This window comes from Bos indicus x Bos taurus, chromosome X, assembly GCF_003369695.1.
Source record: "Bos indicus x Bos taurus breed Angus x Brahman F1 hybrid chromosome X, Bos_hybrid_MaternalHap_v2.0, whole genome shotgun sequence".
Taxonomy (NCBI): Eukaryota; Metazoa; Chordata; class Mammalia; order Artiodactyla; family Bovidae; genus Bos; species Bos indicus x Bos taurus.
The window spans coordinates 19,877,071-19,897,675 of record NC_040105.1 but is presented as its reverse complement, the minus strand read 5'-3'; the positions used below and the strand labels follow the sequence as shown (position 1 = coordinate 19,897,675).

General features: G+C 41.0%; 1 protein-coding gene across 1 annotated transcript in view; it reads right to left on the bottom strand.

Moving 5' to 3' along the window:
• Positions 1 to 20,605, bottom strand: part of PHEX (phosphate regulating endopeptidase homolog X-linked) — a 208,832-nt gene that overhangs the window by 152,693 nt on the left and 35,534 nt on the right. Inside the window, exons 4-6 of the mRNA XM_027534507.1 lie at positions 13,043 to 13,129; positions 11,769 to 11,995; positions 1,292 to 1,360 (exon numbers count right to left, since the gene is read on the bottom strand). Of these exons, the coding sequence (XP_027390308.1) occupies positions 1,292 to 1,360; positions 11,769 to 11,995; positions 13,043 to 13,129 (383 nt within the window). The remainder of the gene's footprint in view (positions 1 to 1,291; positions 1,361 to 11,768; positions 11,996 to 13,042; positions 13,130 to 20,605) is intronic.

The window sequence follows — 20,605 nt, the reverse complement described above, 5'->3', positions numbered from 1 at the left end:
GAGCAGAGGCGTCCTTCTGAGAGATGTGCGAGCTGCCTTTGTTGGGGGAAGAATAAAGATAGGTGAGACAGCAAAGTGGTTTGGGACTAGGTTGTAAAGAGGCCTTGAAATCCCTCTAAGGAATACAGAGTCTAACTTGTGAGCAAAAGCACACTGGGAGATGTACTTTGAGAGCTTGCCAAGTGGTGCTAAGGAGGTAATGGAATGAAGGGGAGGAGGGAATAGTTAAAAGGAGACTCAACAAGGATCTGCCCTAGGGCAGTAGGGAGACAAAGGAGGCACCAGGGGGAAGAGATATTTTGAAGGCAGAGTCTAAAGGACTGATTGGTTACAGGGTGGGGACAACATTTCAAGCATGGCTGCGTATTAGGTGGTGACCCAAGTAGAAACAGAAGTGCCTCCAGACTGGTAAAAGTTCGTTCTGTCCAATTTCAAGAAGGAAAACTTGCCAACCTCTTTGATGAGCGTCCTCAGCCAGAAAGTCGCTGAGGATCCTGCCCTTCAGAGCCTTCTAGATACAGGCTTTCCTATCAGCAAAGGAGCAGGGACTCCGTGAGAGCCAGCACTTCCCCCATTGAAGCCCCTGCATTCTCAGGGCAGGCCAGAAACCCAAGCCTCCCAGGTCAAGGGTCCCCCAGGCCTGAGGCTCCCTTGGAAGTTCAACAGAGGTTCCAAAATGAATTCAAAGTGTCAGGAATAAAACAGCTCTAATCCAATCTCCAGGAAATGACTAGGTTTCCAAGCCAAAGCAAGAAGTTTGAGAAGATTGATCCCATCTGGTTCTCATTAACCTTACGTTAACCTGGGGCACCAATTTAAAAAAAACAGATTCCTAGGCCCCACTTCAAGTCTACTAAATCCGACTTCCCATGGCTGAGGCCCAAGAATCAACATTTAATAGAAGCTTCCGAGGTGATTCTTAAGCAATACAATTTGGGACCTGCTGGTCAACTGGGTGTCCATTCCCACGCTTCTGCAATCTACTGAGAGCTGTCCACACTTCTGAGGGCTGGCTGCAAGACCACTCCTTGGTTACTGCATTTGGTGTGCTGTCTTCCCTGCTCAACTATGAGGGCACCGCGCAGGGAGTGCTCAGCCTTCATTTCCAGATTTCCAGAAAACAGGGAGGGCCATTTATCTGCCCAAATAAAAGTCCTTTGCTTCCTACATTTGGGAAAATGGTTGTCAAACACCCACACTGCTCCATTCGAGTAAAGAGTTAGGGATTTTAGAACAACTTATGAACCTCACAATGTCTGACAAGATGCAGAGTTGAATGAGGAAAACTTACAGACTTGGCTTCCGTGCTGTTATCAAGGTAGTCTTCCCTCACGGCTAGGGAGAGCGCCGCTTGGTCCAGCTGTTGAAACAAAAAACAAAGCATTCTGCTCGCACTGAAAATTCTTCCGTACCATGTTAATGAGTCATGAGATCAGGATCCCTGCCATATTTTGAGCATGTGTCACCATTACTAAAACAATTCAAAGCAAACAGGTGCTGCAGCAATCAATGACAGTTATCAAGAATCAGAGACCTGCCCCTGATTCCGATTCATGGTTTCTAACCTTTTGAGTTTCTAACAATACTAAATAGTGTCAAAGCTAAATGACTTTGAAATAGGATTATCTGATTTCCCCCCCCCCCATTTTATGGGTGAAGAAACAAAATCCAGAGAGGTGATTTTGCTTTGAGAAATCTTTGCAAACTTTAGAACCCTCTTTGGAAAGTTTAAAATAGGTGATGAAAATACAAATAATAATCAGACAACTAAATATGTGTAATTATTATTAGAGAAAATTATAGCATAATTTCTTGAATTAAAACTTTCAGCAGCTTAAAGGTAATCAAAGAGAAGATTATAATCTTTGCAAAAAAATGTGCTAGAATAATCAGATATCCATTTGCCAAAAAAAATTAATTTCAAACCAGACCTCATGACCTGCACAAAAATTAATACAATATGGATCTAGAACTACATATAAACTATATATAAACCTAACAATAAAAACTTCCAAAATCACTGTGGATTGGTGACTGCACCCATGAAATTAAAGCTTGCTCCTTGGAAGGAAAGCTATGACAAACCTAGACAGTGTATTAAAAAGCAGACACATTACTTTGCCAACAAAGGTCTGTATAGTCAAAGCTATGGTTTTTCCAGTAGTCATGTATGGATGTGAGAGTTGAACCATAAAGAAGGCTGAGTGCCAAAGAACTGATGCTTCTGAATTGTGGTGCTGGACAAGACTCTTGAGAGTCCCTTGGACTGCAAGGAGATCAAACCAGTCAATCCTAAAGGAAATCAACCCTGAATATTCACTGGAAGGACTAATGCTGAAGCTGAAGCTCCATTACTTTGGCCACCTGATATAAAGAGATGACTCATTGGAAAAGACCCTGATGCTGGAAAAGATGAAAGGCAAAAGGAGAAGGGGGTACAGAGGTTGACATGGTTAGATGGCATCACTGACTCAATGGACATGAATTTGAGCAAACTTGGAGATAGTGAAAGACAGGGAAGCCTGGAGTGCCGCAGTCCATGGGGTCGCAAAGAGTCACACACAACTTAGAGACTGAATAACAACAACAAATAAAACCTACGGTAAAAAACACATGGGAAAATCTTTGACCTGGGGTTACACAAAGAGTTCTTAGATATGACACCAAAATCAGATACATAAAAGAAAAAATAAATTGGACCTCATCATCATTAAACATTTTTGCTCTGTGAAAGACACTGTTAAGAGAATAAAAAATATAAGCTACAGATAGGGAGAAAATATTTGAAAATCACATATATGACAAAGGACTTGCATCCAGAATATATAAAGAACTCTCATAACTCAATAAGAAAACAAACTGCCCAATTTAAAACTGGAACAAAAATCTGAACAGACATTTCACCCAAGAAAATATTCAAATGGAAAATAAACTTATGAAAGGATGCTTAAAATCACTAGTCATTAGAAAATGTAAATGATACCCACAGTAAAATACCACTATACATCTACTAGAATGGCAAAAACAAAAAACAAAAACACTGATAATGTCAGGGACTTCTCTGGCAGTCCAGTGGTTAAGACATCTCGCTTCCACTACAAGGGGTATAGGTTCAATCTCTGGTTGGAGAACTAAGTTCCCCATGACTCATGGCATGGCCAAAAAAGCAAAACACTGATGATGCCAAGCACTGGTGAGGATGTGGAAAAACTAGTTCACTCCTACACTGTTGCTGGGAATGCAACATGACAGAGTCACTTTGGAAATCAGTCTGATAGCTTCTTACAAAACTGAACGTACATATGACCCAGCAATATCACTTCCCAGCCACTTACCAAAGATAAATGAAAACTTATACTCACACAGAAACCTGCATGTAACTTTATTCATTATTGCCCCAAATCTGAAACAACCCAAATGTCCTTCAACTGGCAAATGGATAAACTGTGACACTCACCCATAAAAAGGAATGAACTACTGATACATGCAACAATATGGGCATATTTTAATCACATCCCCAAAAAAGGCAAAACTACAGGGATGGAGAAGAGGGGATGGGGAGAGTGGGTGATTACAAAAGGGCAGCACAAGGTAAATTTGGGGGAAGCGATGGGACAAACTATTGTCTGTCTTGATTATGGTGGGGATTCTGTGACTCCATGCATTTGTAAAACCTTACAGACCTGTGCTTCACAAAAAGTGAATTTAACTGTAAGTAAAATTTTAAATAAATAAAAATTTTAAAGTTCCAGAATTTCCTCTAAATTTCTGGCTGTTCTTTCTTGAGTATAAGCAACTGCCCAAAGACTGAATAAAACTGAACACGACATCAAATTTTCTACCTTAAATCTTATCCACACATTTAAAAAGTTAAGCTAATTGGGGGGAAAAGATGTTTTCATAACATCGACCTTGCCTGGGTGTATTGCTAAAAACCTCAAATTATTGTGTTCAATCTTCTTCTCTAATTGGCCCCAAACAACTAAGTCACAAGCCAGCCTAGCTTCATCATATTCCAACTCCCAATACACCACCCTTTCTTCCAAAAATTAAGTAAGCCAGGAACATGAAACACGATATTATGATTAAGATGCTTTGGCTTTCAATTAGAGTTGAACCACTTGGAGAATTTTTTGAGCTTTAGTCTCAAAGGAAAGGAAACTGTGTAGACAATATCAAGAAACCCAGAGCTTCCCTCTGATGAAATGAAGTTAAATCCATTTATTGTAAAAGTTTAGACGATTCAAGTGAAGTTACCGGACCTGTTTTAAATCTTCAGATTGCTACAGTTCCGAGGGAACCTCTTAAATATATGAAATCGATTGAATAAGGTTAGTTAACTAAAACTAGAAACAGACACACGCTTGAGGCAAAAGACTTTCTCAAGAGGCCAATATTAGGACACTGTTATTTGAGGTTTTTTAATCCATGCATTTGTAACCGATCTTAATATTGCAAGTAGAAAACAAAACACATGTTTAGGAAATCTGATACCCTGAACTGAAATATGAATTTTTCTCTCTGTCTGAAATGACACACAGGTTAGGAAACGAAACAGTAATACAAGAAACATCTCACACATTATGATGTAGTTATAGGACAAAAAAGAAAAACTTTATCTCCAGGAGAGTCTGTCCTTATCATCCCTACAGATTTTACTAAATGTTGCACAAATGCAGCCGCTGGGTGATGATCACTTTAAGTCACTGTTCTGGTAACACATACTGACACAACCTTGACCTTCCGAACACTCTTTCAGGACCACGGATATTCCAAAGTCTTTTATTGTCCCTTAAATCCTCATTCTTGCTATCTCCGTACACAAAATGAACCCAAACACATGTAGCAAGATATGTTCTGAGGAATTAATCTGCCGTCTCGTGTATTTTTGTTTTTCCTTTCTTCCATTTAAGTCTGTGGCAAATTTTGTGTCATCCTGCCACAGGGGAACTTGAGCACCATCATGTAGCTTTGAGCCGCCCCAGCTTGCCAAACCACATGTCCTCGGCATGGGAATACCCACTGGAAGAGTGCCTTTTTTCTTCACCCAAAGATACCACCCAAGAGTATGCCCACAGTGATGTGCCTTCCCAAGGCAGGTTTTTTTTTTCCCTTATCCCCATGGGTTTGTGGGATTAGAAAAGCCTAGAACATCGAGGAAAATAGCAATAGAATGTGATGGAAAAGGAAGTCTAAATGCATTGAGGGAGAAGAGTTTAGGGGTAAGAGAGAGTTCTCCCAGAGCAGAAAGACGACCTTTGAGGCAGTCAAAGAAGTCAAGAGTTTCTTATGAGCAGAGGGACCGGTCAATGTCCCTAGAAAATGGCAGGATTTGAGAGTTGGGGGCCCAGGGCCCCAGCAGCAGAGAGGCACAGCTGAAGGAGTCACAGGGGCTGGGATGGTACGTTTCTTTTCAGAAATAGATAACTGATGATCAGAGGGTCTCCAGTCCCCTAGGACAGGGGTCCCCAACCTCCAGGATCTAATGACTGATGTCTGAGGTAGAGCTAATGTAATCATAAGAGAAATAAAGTGACAATAAATGTAATGGACTTGAATCATCCCCCACTCCCGGTCCATGGGAAAACGGTCCTCCAAGAAACTGGTCCCTGGTGCCAAAAGGGTTGGGGATCACTGCCCTAGGGGAAGGCTGAGAAATGAAGCAGCTGCCAAGTGAGGACGGGCCTAGACTGGCTCACTTTCCAACTAGAAGGTGGGGTGGGAGTTCAGCGACAGAGATGAGACTGACTAACGAAAATGGCTGCTTCTTGTGCATCTGAATTTGAGATCTGAGATGTATGTTTGGCACAAAAATTGAAGAGAAACATTCCCCAAATGGTTCTGACAAGCTGCCTGATCATGATTTAAGAGAAAGGTACCTTTACTTTGCCAACAAAGGGTCATCTAGTCAAGGCTATGGTTTTTCCTATGGTCATGTATGGATGTGAGAGTTGGACTGTGAAGAAGGCTGAGCACCGAAGAATTGATGCTTTTGAACTGTGGTGTTGGAGAAGACTCTTGAGAGTCCCTTGGACGGCAAGGAGATCCAACCAGTCCATTCTGAAGGAGATCAGCCCTGGGATTTCTTTGGAAGGAATGATGCTAAAGCTGAAACTCCAGTACTTTGGCCACCCAAAAGTTGACTCATTGGAAAAGACTCTGATGCTGGGAGGGATTGGGGGCAGGAGGAGAAGGGGACAACAGAGGATGAGATGGCTGGATGGCATCACTGATTCGATGGATGTGAGTCTCAGTGAACTCCGGGAGTTTGTGATGGACAGGGAGGCCTGGCGTGCTGCGATTCATGGGGTCGCAAAGAATCGGACATGACTGAGTGACTGATCTGGAATCTGGAATCTGTGCATCTGAATTTGAGATCTGAGATGTATGTTTGGCACAAAAATTGAAGAGAAACATTCCCCAAATGGTTCTGACAAGCTGCCTGATCATGATTTAAGAGAAAGGTACCTTTTGCCACATGCTACTGTGCACCAGTATCTGTCCTGTGAATTGTCAGCAAGTTCATCCCATTTAAATCTCACAGCAACAGTGAAAAGTAAATTCAAATCAACCTTTCATTACACCTGGGGAAAATGAGACTGAGAGGCGAAACAGCCTGCACAGACATTCAGTGAGTAGATCACAAAGCCAAGTCTCAATCTCTTTAAACACCAAAGCCTACTCTTTTTCCCACTATGGTAGTCGTTTTCAAATTACGTTCCACAAAACTTAAACAGTGCTTCATGGGCTCCAAATATTCAGTTAGATTTTTTTTTTAGAGATTTAACTACTTCTAACAAAAGCAACACTCACAAATTTTACAACATTGGCAGCCATCGATACACTAGTTTTTGTTATCAGGTTCACCGAGCTTTATGCAGATCTCAGAAGAAAGCTGTTCCTACCAATACCTAGACATATGCTTGAATTTCTAGCAGCTGTGTCATGGTTAGAAAGACTGTAGCTCTAACCTGTTAATTCAGGTGTGTGAATAGCCCCTCACACAAAACGGTATGAACAGGGATATACCTAAAGCAAACACACACTGCACTCAAATGCCAGGCCATGCTCAAACACATCAGTTTGAAAGAAGCTGCTACCTTGGCAGAGGAGAGCAGTAGTAAGCACATGAGTACCTCCTTACATTTGGAAAGTGCTATATTATTGACAGTTCAGTGTCTCTAGGATCAGTTTAACTGAATAATAAGTGTGCAAGGCAAGCTGTTAAAAATTGATTATTGTGATCCTCTATACTCATGTTTCCCATAAGCTGGTATTCAAACTACAGGCTTGATTAGACCCAAGTTCTTTTTTTCTTTTCTTTTCTTTTGGCATCATTGGTGATAGCTTATGCTTCCCACTGTACAGTATCAGGAGGCACACAAAAAAATCTGGTTGTCCCACTTTTAGCAATGGCCTACCATTGATATTTGCATTCATCTGATATCAGTCTGCTCTCTCCTGAATTTTCCCATCAACCATTCATCTAATAGTTTTAGCAGCCATTGACGACAGTTGCTTTGATCCTTTTATTCATTAGGGATTTTTTTAAAAGGTAATATTTAAGTTCTATTATTTCTCCTGCCTTTTAAAGCTGAGAAATCTGTATGCAGGTCAGGAAGCAACAGTTAGAACTGGACATGGGACAACAGACTGGTTCCAAATTGGGAAAGGAGTATGTCAAGGCTGTATATTGTCACCCTGCTTGTTTAACTTATATGCAGAGTACATCATGAGAAACACTGGGCTGGATGAAGCACAAGCTGGAATCAAGATTGCTGGGAGAAATATCAATAACCTCAGATATGCAGATAACACCACCCTTATGGCAGAAAGCGAAGAAAAACTAAAGAGCTTCTTGATGAAAGTGAAAGAGGAGAGTGAAAAAGTTGGCTTAAAACTCAACATTCAGAAAACTAAGATCATGGCATCTGGTCCCATCGCTTCATGGCAAACAGATGGGGAAGCAATGGAAACAGTGACAGATTTTATTTTGGGAGGCTCCAAAATCACTGCAGATGGTGACTGCAGCCATGAAACTAAAAGACATTTGCTCCTTGGAAGGAAAGTTATGACCAACCTAGACAGCATATTTAAAAGCAGAGACATTACTTTGCCAACAAAGGTCCATCTGGTCAAGGCTATGGTTTTTCCAGTGGTCATGTATGGATGTGAGAGTTGGACTGTAAAGAAAGCTGAGCACTGAAGAATTGATGCTTTTGAACTGTGGTGTTGGAGACGACTCTTGAGAGTCCCCTTGGACAGCAAGGAGATCCAACCAGTCCATCCTAAAGGAAATCAGTCCTGAATATTCATTGGAAGGACTGATGCTGAAGCTGAAACTCCAATACTTTGGCCAACTGATGTGGAGAACTGACTCATTTGAAAAGACCCTGATGCTGGGAAAGATTGAAGGCGGGAGGAGAAAGGGACCACAGAGGATGAGATGGTTGGATGTCATCACTGACTCAATGGACATGAGTTTGAGTAAACTCCGGGAGTTGGTAGTGGACAGGGAGGCCTGGCGTGCTGCAGTTCATGGGATCGCGAAGAGTCAGACATGACTGAGCAACTGAACTGAAATGAATCTTGAAGTCCTATTATTTCTCCTGCCTTTTAAAGCTGTGATTCTCCTATAAACAAGAATTTTCTCTCATTAGGTATGAGGTTACCCTGAAATCAGTCAAATTTAGTATGCTGTAGATTAAAATAGATATATCAACTAAATGTGCATGTGATTCTTATTTGGAACCTGAATCAAAGACCAACTGTTAACTTTTTTAGAGGATAATCAGCAAAACTGAAAATTAACTTACTTCAAAACACCACTTAGGGTAATTATTGATAAGTATGATCCTGTTTACTTTATTATTTGGGGTTTGCTTTTTGGAAGTGCTGAATTCTCTTAGCTTTTGTTTGTCTATGAAGCTTTTGATTTGTCCTTCAAATCTGAATGATATCCTTGCTGGATAGAGTAATCTTGGTTGTATGTAGGTTTTTCCCTCTCATCACTATAAGTATATCCTGCCATTTCCTTCTGGCCTGCAGATTTCTCTTGAAAGATCAGCTGTTAGCCTTATGGGGAATCCTGTTGTGTGTTATTTGTTGCTTTTCCCTTGCTGCTTCGGAGACACAGACATTTTGGACATAGTGGGGGAAGGAGAGGGCAGGATGATATGAGAGAATAGCATTGAAACATATATATCACCATATGTAAAACAGACAGCCAGTGGAAGTTCAGTGTATAACACAGGGAACCCAAAGCCAGGGCTCTGTGACAGCCTAGAGGGGTGGGATGGGTGGGAAGTGGGAGGGAGGTTCAAGAGGGAGGGGACATATGTATACCTAATATTGATTCATGTTGATATATGGCAAAAACCATCATGATATTATAAAGTAATTATCCTCTAATTAAAAAAATAAAATACATATTTTAAAAAACACCACTTAATGTATTTGCACAATACAGGATATCACAATAATTCTGAAATTAAAACAAAAGTCTGGTTTTTTTAGGCCACATGGAATGTGAGATCCTAGTTTCCTAGCCAGGTAAACAGGTAAACTCCATACACTGGGAGCAGGGAGTCTTAACCACTGGACTGCCAGGGAAGTTACCAAGAATGACAGTCTTAAAACATGGTTTGTTGGTTGGTTTGTTTTAAGTGAGTAATCTGTCAACATGGGACAGCGGTCAATTGGGCCATCAGCATCATCATAGAGCACTGAAGAGCATGTCTTATGCTGAGAGCATTAGAATATTCTCAGCACCTTGCTGTTGTTCCATCACCCAACACAAAAATCCAGCTGTCTCTGTAGCTTAAAATTGCCTGTTGAAGAGATGGGAATTCTTTCAATGACTAAAGATTTTTTATTGAGGCAGCCATTGTCTAAATTAAAGATGGACAAACTACAGTCTGCAGGCCAGCCCACCATACAGCCATCTTCATTTATGTACATCCTGTCTATAGCTGCTTTACCACATATAACAGCAGAGGTGAACAGTTGAAACAGAGATCATTATAGCCCACACAGCCTAAAATATTTCCTATCTGATCCTTTACAGAAAAAAAGTTTGCCAGTCCCTTGGTATTACTAAAAAAATAAACTCCAGTATATAGATTTTTTAAAGTTAACTTATATCAGGAGAGAATAATATATCCTAAAATTTTTATATTTATATGATTTAGATATCAATGTACCAAATTGAACTATCATATGACCCAGCAATCCTACTCCTGGTCATATACCCAGAAAAAAAACATAATTCAAAAAGACACATGCACCCCAGTGTTCATTTCAGCACTATTTACAACAGCCAGGACATGGAAGCAACCTAAATGTCCATCAACAGAGGAATGGATCAAGAAGCTATGGTACATATATCAATGGAATATTACTCAGCCATAAAAAGGAAAGAAATTGTGCCATTTGCAGAGACGTGACTGGACCTAGAGACTGTTATACCGGGTGAAGTCAGAAAAACAAATGTCATATATTAAAGCACATACATGAAATCTAGAAAAATGGTATCTTATTTGTAAAGCAGAAATAGAGGCACAGATGTAGAGAACAAACATAATAGGGAAAGGAGGGAGGGTGGGGTGAACTGGGAGATTGGGATTGACATACATCCACTATTATGTAAAAAAATAGGTAACCGATGAGAACCTTGGAGAAGGAAATGGCAACCTACTCCAGTGTTCTTGTTTGAGAATTCCCACGGACAGAGGAACCTGGATTACAGTCCACGGGGCTACAAAGAGTCGGACACAACTGAGCAAGCACGAACAAATGAGAACCTACTGCATAGCACAGAGAACTCTACTCAGTGCTCTGTGCTGATCTAAATGGGAAGGAAATCTAGAAAACGGGATATACGCACACATACAACTGACTCACTTTGCTGTACAGCAGAAACTGACCCAGCAATGTAAAACAACTCTACTCCAATAAAGAGTATCGCTATATCATTAATATTTTCTGATTTAACAAAGAACAGAATGGGGGAGAAAATTGATGGTTCAACAAAATTTTCATTACTAAAGGAATTGTAGAAGCAAAAAAACAAAAAACGGAATCAAAAGACAAAACAATTTAAGAAGTACTGTTTGCATTCTTGCTAAGTTCTCTGACTGATGAATCTTCTGCTGTTGGCAGTTTTCTGACGACTTCCTGACTTTGCAGCATGACTTTCCAGTGCCATACTCCACACCTCAGGGTATGTCCTTGTGGCCCATTCCTTTATGGAAGAGATGCTTACTCTCCCAACAGAAAATGCAACCAAGCACTTAGAACAAGTTTTGCCTTATCCTCTGAAAGGAAAGACAAAAGATTCAAGACTGAACTTGCCAATGAAATTTGGGGCATGTACACAAGATCTTAGTGAAAGGAAAACAAGGAACCAGAGCATGTATTCATTCCTTTGTCAGAGGAATGAGGGGAGGGGAAGAGCAGAGTTCAGAAAGTCTCAGCCCATCTCTCCCCACTAGAATTAAGGGGTCCCACACATGCTCAGGGTAGATATTTAATGGCCAGATCACAGATCACTTGAAACCCACTCACTGGCTTCTTGAAAGGCTGACATAACCAGTTTGTTCATGATTTACAATCTGCAAATCTGGCAAAGAATAGTCTAGATCTTAAGATTTAGCAGAATTTTCAACTTTGTCATTTCACTAAGGTGGTATGAGTCTTTTTCCCTGGGAAGGCAACCCAAAAGGCTAACCTTGGATTGAACAAGCATGATGAATGAGTCCTCACTGTACCTTCAAGATGTGTTCGTTGGACATCTTGTCATCAGAGGACACATATAAACGGATGAACACAGAATTGCTGTATTGGCCACGAAACGTTGCAAGGGTCTGCAGAAGGCTGAACTTTCTCTCTGACCAGACCCCTTCAGGACCAATATTGGATTCGAGCACAGGCCAGCGGAAAGGTGAGTGCCGCAGGATATGTAGTAGTGGCTTGGCATCCGCTTTTTCGATGGCTTCTAAAAGGGAGTAAGTAGGAAGGGAGACTTAGATTTGCAAACTGGATCACCAAACTAGGAAGCACATATATCTTCTCAAGAGAAAATTCCAGTAGGGCCCCAACCTAATTTTTTAGGGAGAGGTACAGTGTGTTGCCCATAACCACAGAGATAGAACTACCTATGACTCCCACTTCAATGTGACTGTCTAAGCCTGATGTTCTTGCCAGGAGAGCTAACGGGGAACCTGCCTGATATTCCCAACAGTGGAAGGTGTGCTTACTATATCGACCAGAGCCAATAAGCAATTAAGCTGAGAACACTCTGCAAGACTGAGGGACAACCCTAACTAAAGGAAACTGCTCAATAAGACTAATCAGTCCCCAGTAAAAATGAATTATTGCTTCACACACTTTCATTATCTTTTACTGCCCTCTTCCAGGTCACCAAACAACATCCCAAAACCTAAACAAGTTAATACATTTCCCAGAGGCACTCACCTCTTTCTGCAATAGCCTTGAGAAAGAGGACCAGGTAGAATGTCCAGTGTCTCTTTTCATTCCAATCAGACCCAAGATGCTGAGACAGGCCTAAGGTCCCCAACAAACATGCCTGTCAAGCTGATGGAGAAGCAGAAGGAGCCTGGCCTGCCCGGAAATCTGGATTTCTCTAGGCTCCAGGAGGTTCCAAAGAACACAGTAACACTCCCAAGTGCCCTCCCTCATAGGCTCCTTCTCAAACCAGATCTAGCCTCCAGATTCAGCTTTCTCTACCACATGCAGTACAGTTTGCCCTTCTGACCATACCCATGTCTCACAGACTAACTGATACCCAAAGAGTCTAAGCCATCCATAGGAATAAAATTTTCCTAGTTGATCCATCAAGCTAGCAACAGACCATTAAGACAGGGGTAGTTAAAACCCAGCCTTGGAAAAGAGCTCCTTTCTTTAAGCAACATTCTTAGTAGAATTCTTAGTAGTTCTCTTTCTCCTTAAACAATATCTTTAAACATTAATAGAGCTCTGGAAAATAAGGGTGATAAGTTATTTTATTTTCTTTATTACTCACTCTCATTCATGCAAGATGAATAAAGGATTTTGGCTTTCTGTATTGCTTCAGTGTCCCGTCTTCTACTGATTGATTTCTCCAAAAGTGCTAGGAAGGTTAAAAAAGGATTCATTAGTATCCATCCACAGGTGATGCTGAGTTAGAGGTCATTTGATAATCACAGTGCCAGCCTCCAGAAAATTAAATGTAAAGACAGACAACCCTGGAAAAGATAAATCTATAAAAGATATGCAGACAGCAGAAACGATTCCAAGTTGCTGGAGATTCAAATAAAAAATAGTTAACATTCTCTTCTCCAGGGTTCTCCCACTTCCAACTGAGACTTGACCTTCTACGGGGGTTAATGTTTTCTGCCACCTACACACACACACACACACACACACACACCAAACAGAATTCATTTTTTCAAGAACCAAAAATAACTGAATTCTATTCCCTGTTTCTGCACTGAGTAATATTCTCAACAGAGGCAATTTCATCAGGGTCAGTTTCTTAAGATTTCTTCACAGTCCAGCCTCTCGGGGAGGTCACCTGGAAGAAATTTCTCATTAGAAGTTTTATTCAATGTTGCCTATACATGCTGTGGCCCTGGTAGATGTTGTTTAGACAGGAAATGGAGAAGCAAGAATGGAAATTGCCCCTACCCAAATCGCCTGAAAACCTGTCCATTTACACATTCAAAGTCCTGGCCATTTAAAATGAGGCCATGTATACAAAATGGTTGCCAGCATGGACGCAAGCCCACCTGGAAAAGGATTTTCTATCTATAAAATCACTGATGTTATTGTTTGAAGGTAGAAAATGACAGCTGTCACTATTTCTTTAAATAAGGAAATAGGAAAGCTAAAGACTCAATAAAAACTACCCTGCCCACAAAATAACACCTTGGATGTATTTAAGAATATCAGTTTACCAACAAGAAGCCAAGACAAAGAATTCCCACACAGCACCATGGCACTGCCTACACAGAGCTATGTCAAATTGCAGTTGTCAGGGCATTTGGCATTTATTTCTGAAACAACTTAGCAGCCTCCAAATGATACAACAGATGCTCCTACAGTATTTTGAATAGCTTCAAGATACAACGTACAGAGCTAATCAAATTAATAAATAATAACATATTCCCTACAGCAGAAATCTACTTCTAAACTAGAAGTTCTACATTTCAAAAAATGCAACCTAGAGCTTCTGTCTAGTTTTCTGTAAACATCTATACATCAAATAAGTCCAGATAACTAGATATATTCAAATAAAATAAATTGAGCTCAATGTGGGCATTTTCAATTATTCCAACTTGTTTCTTCCTTGTGTATTATCACAGCAATAAAAGTGGGATAACTAGCCCCAACGATAAAGGAAGGGAATTTCTTTTTTTAATAAACAGAAATCTCTAAAACTATACCTACATATATTTCTATTCAAATCAGATCGTGTGCCTTTCCACCACACTGCTTCCACACTCACTGGATTGCTGGGGAGACATATTTGAAATTAAATAAACCAAATTTCATATGGAGATGTAATATTATCCTGATGTTATAAACACTCCACAGGCTGCAAACATGAATACCCTGGGGACCAAAAAAGAGCCATGACACAAAAGAACTCAAAATAGTACATATCAACCTGAGTTATGTACCCAGGGCACTCTGTGTATCACGAGAAGGGGAAAAGAGAACACATATATGTTAAGTAGGGCAATACCAAAACACTGCTGCTGCTGCTGCTGCTGCTGCTGCTGCTGCTAAGTCGATTCAGTCGTGTCCGACTCTGTGCGACCCCATAGACGGAAGCCCACCAGGCTCCCCTGTCCCTGCAATTCTCCAGGCAAGAACACTGGAGTGGGTTGCCATTTCCTTCTCCAATGCGTGAAAGTGAAAAGTGAAAGGGAAGTCGCTCAGTCGTGTCCGACTCTTAACGACCCCATGGACTGCAGCCTACCCGGCTCCACCGTCCATGGGATTTTCCAGGCAAGAGTACTGGAGTGGGGTGCCATCACCTTCTCCGACCAAAACACTAACCGTGCACAAATATCAATAATTCTTATGTGTCAAAATTCTAGTTTCTGTACCATAATTTGGCCTTTGAAACAAATTCAGCTGCCACAGGTTCCTTGTCCTACTGTTCCCTTTTCCTCCCCTTCTCTTCAAACCCAAGCAGGCAGGAGAATGTTGATATGCAGACAGCGTTGGGACAATCAGCTGGCAGCATCCATTTTATGTATCTCTGTATTTCAATTAGTGGTAAGAAGTGTAAAATCTAGCCTGGAGAGTCATTAATGAGTAGAAAACAAAGTCTAACAAAGGCAATTATTCGGGTTATTAAAATGTCCTTAAAGAACTGAGGACTCACGGGTCACCCATATAAGGGTATTCCTATCATAGTCTGCATTGTTTCCTGGAAGATGTCTTAGTCTCCTGTCACCTCCATCTAGGTATTTCCAACAATGTTACAACAGAAAAGGAAAACTCCAGCTCATAGTGACCTAGAGTGCAACAACCCTTAGGCTTGAAAATCAGTTTCACAGTGCCTATGATGATTAAAATTTGATGTGTGTGTGTGCACGCACGCACCACGTGCGCATGTGTACAGGATATTTTTTCTTGTCACTACACTCAAATAAAATTGGTTCTGTCCCCCAAAATGCAAAATAACAGACACAGTCAAGGGTTTTCAATCACAAATACACGGGTTCCAGTTGCAGCTTGCTGCTCCTTTTAGCTGGAGCTTGAGCAAGTTACTTAATCTCTCCAAGCCTCAGTTTCTTCATCTGTAAATCTGGACAAATAATAGTGTCTATCTCCTGGAGCTGCGGTGACAATCAAACACTATAATGCACAGAAAGTCCCTTCTCAATGCCACAGCACATGGTAAGTGATCGATCAACAGTGGCTTTAACAGGCTTCCAGGCTGAGTTAGCTATACACAGAATTGTAAAGTAATCAAGCTCGTTTCTAGTGCTTCCTCCATAAATGCTTTTTTGTCCTCCCTTCTCAGGATATCAGTAGCCAAAGGCCTTCTGCTAACCCAAGACACTGGCACTCCTTGCATATGACTCGTGTACAAACTAGATCTGCCCTACCAGCCAAAGCATTTCCTCTGCTTCCACAGTAGAGGCAATAGAGAGGATGTCTGAAAATATGCTGCCTGCATTCCTCATCCTCGACAGCAAGGCCTTTTCTTTCTGTAAACTTTTTCAGTGAAATTATAACATACCTACAGAAATGTGCCCCAATCATAATTTGAAGGATCTTCATGGAGTAAACACCCACATAACCAACAGTCTGACCAGAACCCCAGGAGCCCCTTGTACTCCCTTCCAGGTATTATCTCCAATCAAGACAACCAACATCTTCTTTTATGAAGTGCTTACTCAACTCTATTTCCCACATTTCTATTGGTAATCTATAAACCAGTTCCTTACTGATTTATAGAAGTTCTTTATATATTCTACACACACGAGTCCTTTGTTGAGTATTTGTACTGCAGTCTTCTTCCATTCCATAGACTTCATTTTCCTAATGGTATCAGGTAACGAGTGGAAACATTAATGCAGTCCAATGTGATCAGTGATCATTTTCTTCCATCTTGGTAAGCATGTTTTGTGTCTCATTTAAGAAATCCTTGCCTACCCTGAGGTCATGAAGATAGTACCAGTGATTCCCTCTAGAATCTTCACTGGTTCCCATTTAGATCCACAGTCCATATGGAAGTTGGTTTTGCCCATACCTTTGTAACACAGGCTTGGCCTCACAGGGGAGGAATCATGAGATAATTTTCATAAAGAAGGTATTTTTGATCATTGGGCCTCAAATATTATCACAACATAAAATTGGCATTCACAATATCTGTTCGCCACTAGATCAAGTGCTGTCTGGGGCAGGAGCCTGGGTCACATTCATCTTTGAACACTGGAGCTCAGCAATTGGCACGGCTGGTGTTCAGTGTCTGCCGAGTCGAATTCCTCTCAAGGAAAGTCTGAGAGAGTTTTTTGTGCAAATGAAATGTGAGAAACTGGACTTCTCTTATTTCTTTTTATAATCAGCAATGTCCTGATTATACTAACATCCATAATCTCCTTTTCTCACATTCCAGTCCCTATATCACACAATGAGATCCAAGATTTCATCTGTGTTTTGTGAATACTGTTTTTTTTTTGTTGTTGTTTTGTTTTTTTTTCTTTTTTTTAAATTTTATTTTATTTTTAAACTTTACATAATTGTATTAGTTTCGCCAAATATCAAAATGAATCCGCCACAGGTATACATGTGTTCCCCATCCTGAACCCTCCTCCCTCCTCCCTCCCCATATCATCCCTCTGGGTCATCCCAGTGCAGTAGCCCCAAGTATCCAGTATCGTGCATCGAACCTGGACTGGCAACTCGTTTCTTACATGATATTTTACATGCTTCAATGCCATTCTCCCAAATCTTCCCACCCTCTCCCTCTCCCACAGAGTCCATAAGACTGTTCTATACGTCAGTGTCTCTTTTGCTGTCTCGTACACCGGGTTATTGTTACCATCTTTCTAAATTCCATATATATGCGTTAGTATACTGTATTGATGTTTTTCCTTCTGGCTTACTTCACTCTGTATAATAGGCTCCAGTTTCATCCACCTCATTAGAACTGATTCAAATGTATTCTTTTTAATGGCTGAGTAATACTCCATTGTGTATATGTACCACAGCTTTCTTATCCATTCATCTGCTGCTGGACAGGGTGTGGAGAAAAGGGAACCCTCTTACACTGTTGGTGGGAATGCAAACTAGTACAGCCACTATGGAGAACAGTGTGGACATTCCTTAAAAAACTGGAAATAGAACTGCCTTATGATCCAGCAATCCCACTGCTGGGCATACACACTGAGGAAACCAGAAGGGAAAGAGACACGTGTACCCCAATGTTCATCGCAGCATTGAATACTGTTTTTTAAAAAGTATTGATTTGTGGCTGTGCTGGGTCTCTGTTGCTGCTCTTGGGCTTTCTCCAGCTGCAGAGCGGGGGCCACTCTCTTGTGGAGCACGGGCTCTGGAGCATGCAGGCTTCAGCAGCTGTGGCACACAGGCTTGGTTGCCCCACCACAGCCTGTGTGATCTTCCCTGACCAGGGATCTAACCTGTGTCCCTTGCATTGGCAGGTGGGCAAATACCAGTTTTTAAGCTACCCAAGTCTTTTTTTCACCAACGGTCGTGGGTTAACCATCCACTTCCACTTTCCTTCTCTTTCTATGAGGGAGGGGGGAGGGGGACACTTAGCATTCCACCTCCTTTAAGCACAGAAGCCAGATATGACTATCAATTCTACTCATTCAGTCTACTTCCGCTCAGACAGGGCATTTACTGAGAGCTCTGGAACAAGACAGCATTCCAAAGGAACAGTGATACTCCTGAGGACTTGGCAGGCCCCTGGTAAGTCGGGAGCTCAGGATAATCATGTTCAGCTCAGGCCAATCATTTGGAGTTTCTGCAATATTTAAGACTTTCCCAACTAAGACTGTTTTCAAAAACTCCACACAAACAAAGTTTTAGGCCTGTGAGCAAACACCTACCAAGAACTCTGGTGTTAAGCTGATGCCATTTAAAGATGGCTCTCAGAGCACAGGGATTCTTCACTTGATCTCAGCCAAAAGGCCAAGAAGTAATGAGCACAGGGATTCTTTCAAAACTCGCTCCTCTGTGCTCTTTCTCAGACCCTGTAATCATTTTGTGCGCCAGTTCTAAAGGGGACTCTCTGGCTATTTGCTAAGAGTTTGCTGGAGCTGTTTGCCTGATTTGCTTAATAGAAGCAGCAACTGCATTGTAAAACCTTGTCAAATTGAATTCTCAATTTCATGCAGATAAGTATTTCCCTCAGAATCCAGGGGAAGTGTCCTCTTAATTCTAGTGAGAGAAAGTACAGGAAAACTCAAAACTTTAGAAAACCAGATCTACGTTTTAAGGGAAAACGTGCCCTTCCACACCTACATAATAAACAGAATATTCTCTAGACACATCTATTTTTTTAAACCTATCATATGATGGTCTGGTTTCTCCTTTGGTGGTACTTAAAAACCACCTTTGGCTGGTCCATGGTTGAATGTCACCTCTAATCTTACTATTTTTAGTCTCTGTTGATTTTCCAGGCTACAGACTTCAATTTGGTTTCCAGGCTCCTCACTTTATTTACTGTACTGAAAAATTTCATTTTTCTAACTCACACTTCATGGGTATTAAATTCTTATGCAGTTAGACGTGGAGACTCTAAATCAGCTTGCAAAGCCTGTTGTTATTCTCATTAAAAAAATAAAATCCAAGTTAACTAAGTCATGGTCTGTGGATCCCATAACCCTCATGTTTTCACACGAATTGTGTGACACTTGACTTTGCAGTTCCTCAGCCCCATAGCTGGTCAAGCATGGGATTAACTGAGTCTGTTTGACATACTGAAAAGACAATAAGAGCTGGTATTTCTCATTCTTCTGGAAAACTCCCACTCAAATGTAGGGAGAGAAGCTGTCAGAAGGCTTTCCTCTGTTCATTTTTTATGATCGTCTCATAAATGATAATTGTTGGTTGGCACTAGCTTAAGAAAAAGGGACAGAGATTATTTTAGGGGCATTAAAAACCTCTAACTCATCAATCTAAATCATGGGTTACCAAATAACATAAAAATATCCCCATTTTAGCATCAAGGACCTCTTTGACCCAGAATGAAATTAATTTTATACAACTGCCAGACACTACAGAAGTCTAACAGAAGGTAACTCTTTTATTATGTTCACTTGTAAGTGAATTTTTAAGGATTTCGCTTATCAGGGTCACACTTCAAAATAATTTAAATTAAATTTTAAAATCACTCCTTGATGGCATAGCATTACAATGAATCTGCCAACATGATATTTTAACTCAGAAAAATAGCTTTCCTATTTAGATAATTTGTATCTTAGCAGGTAATTCAATGTAAGGCCTGTGCTGAACTTAAAGAGTCATTAAAATTCATCTTCAGTTTTTTCCTATAGGACAAATATTAATTACACTTTTCCTGCCTATTTCTACCATCTTAACATTACAAGGAAAAGGCCACGTATGGTTATATACCCCCCACAGTGGTCCTTTCTGAGCAGTCCTGAGACATTCAAGGACCCTGGTGACAGTGTTCATTTATTAAGCACCTGCTCTGTGCCAGGTGTATTGTCCATGACCTCAATTAATCCCCCACCAACCCTAAACAGCATGTATCATTAACCCTAGCCTACAGGCAAGAAAACTGTAATAACTTGTCCAAGAAAACTCAGCTAGTAAAGTTAGAGCTTGGATTTGGATCCAGGTCCTTGACTTTTGCTCATTTGACCAGCAGGTGCCCAGCAAAATTCTGCAAGATTCTTTCCTATGTAAGAACAAGGCCCCCAGGTGGCTAAACCGGAGGCAGTCCTCATGGACTTTCTTGACAGAGCTCTTCATCATTAATAACTGAAAGAAATGCCTTCCCAGTTATACTGAGACTGGTTTTTGCGGCAGTGGAGTGTGTCTGTACTGAGCCACCTACCCACTTTGCCCTGTAACCCTATTTGAGACCAGGGAC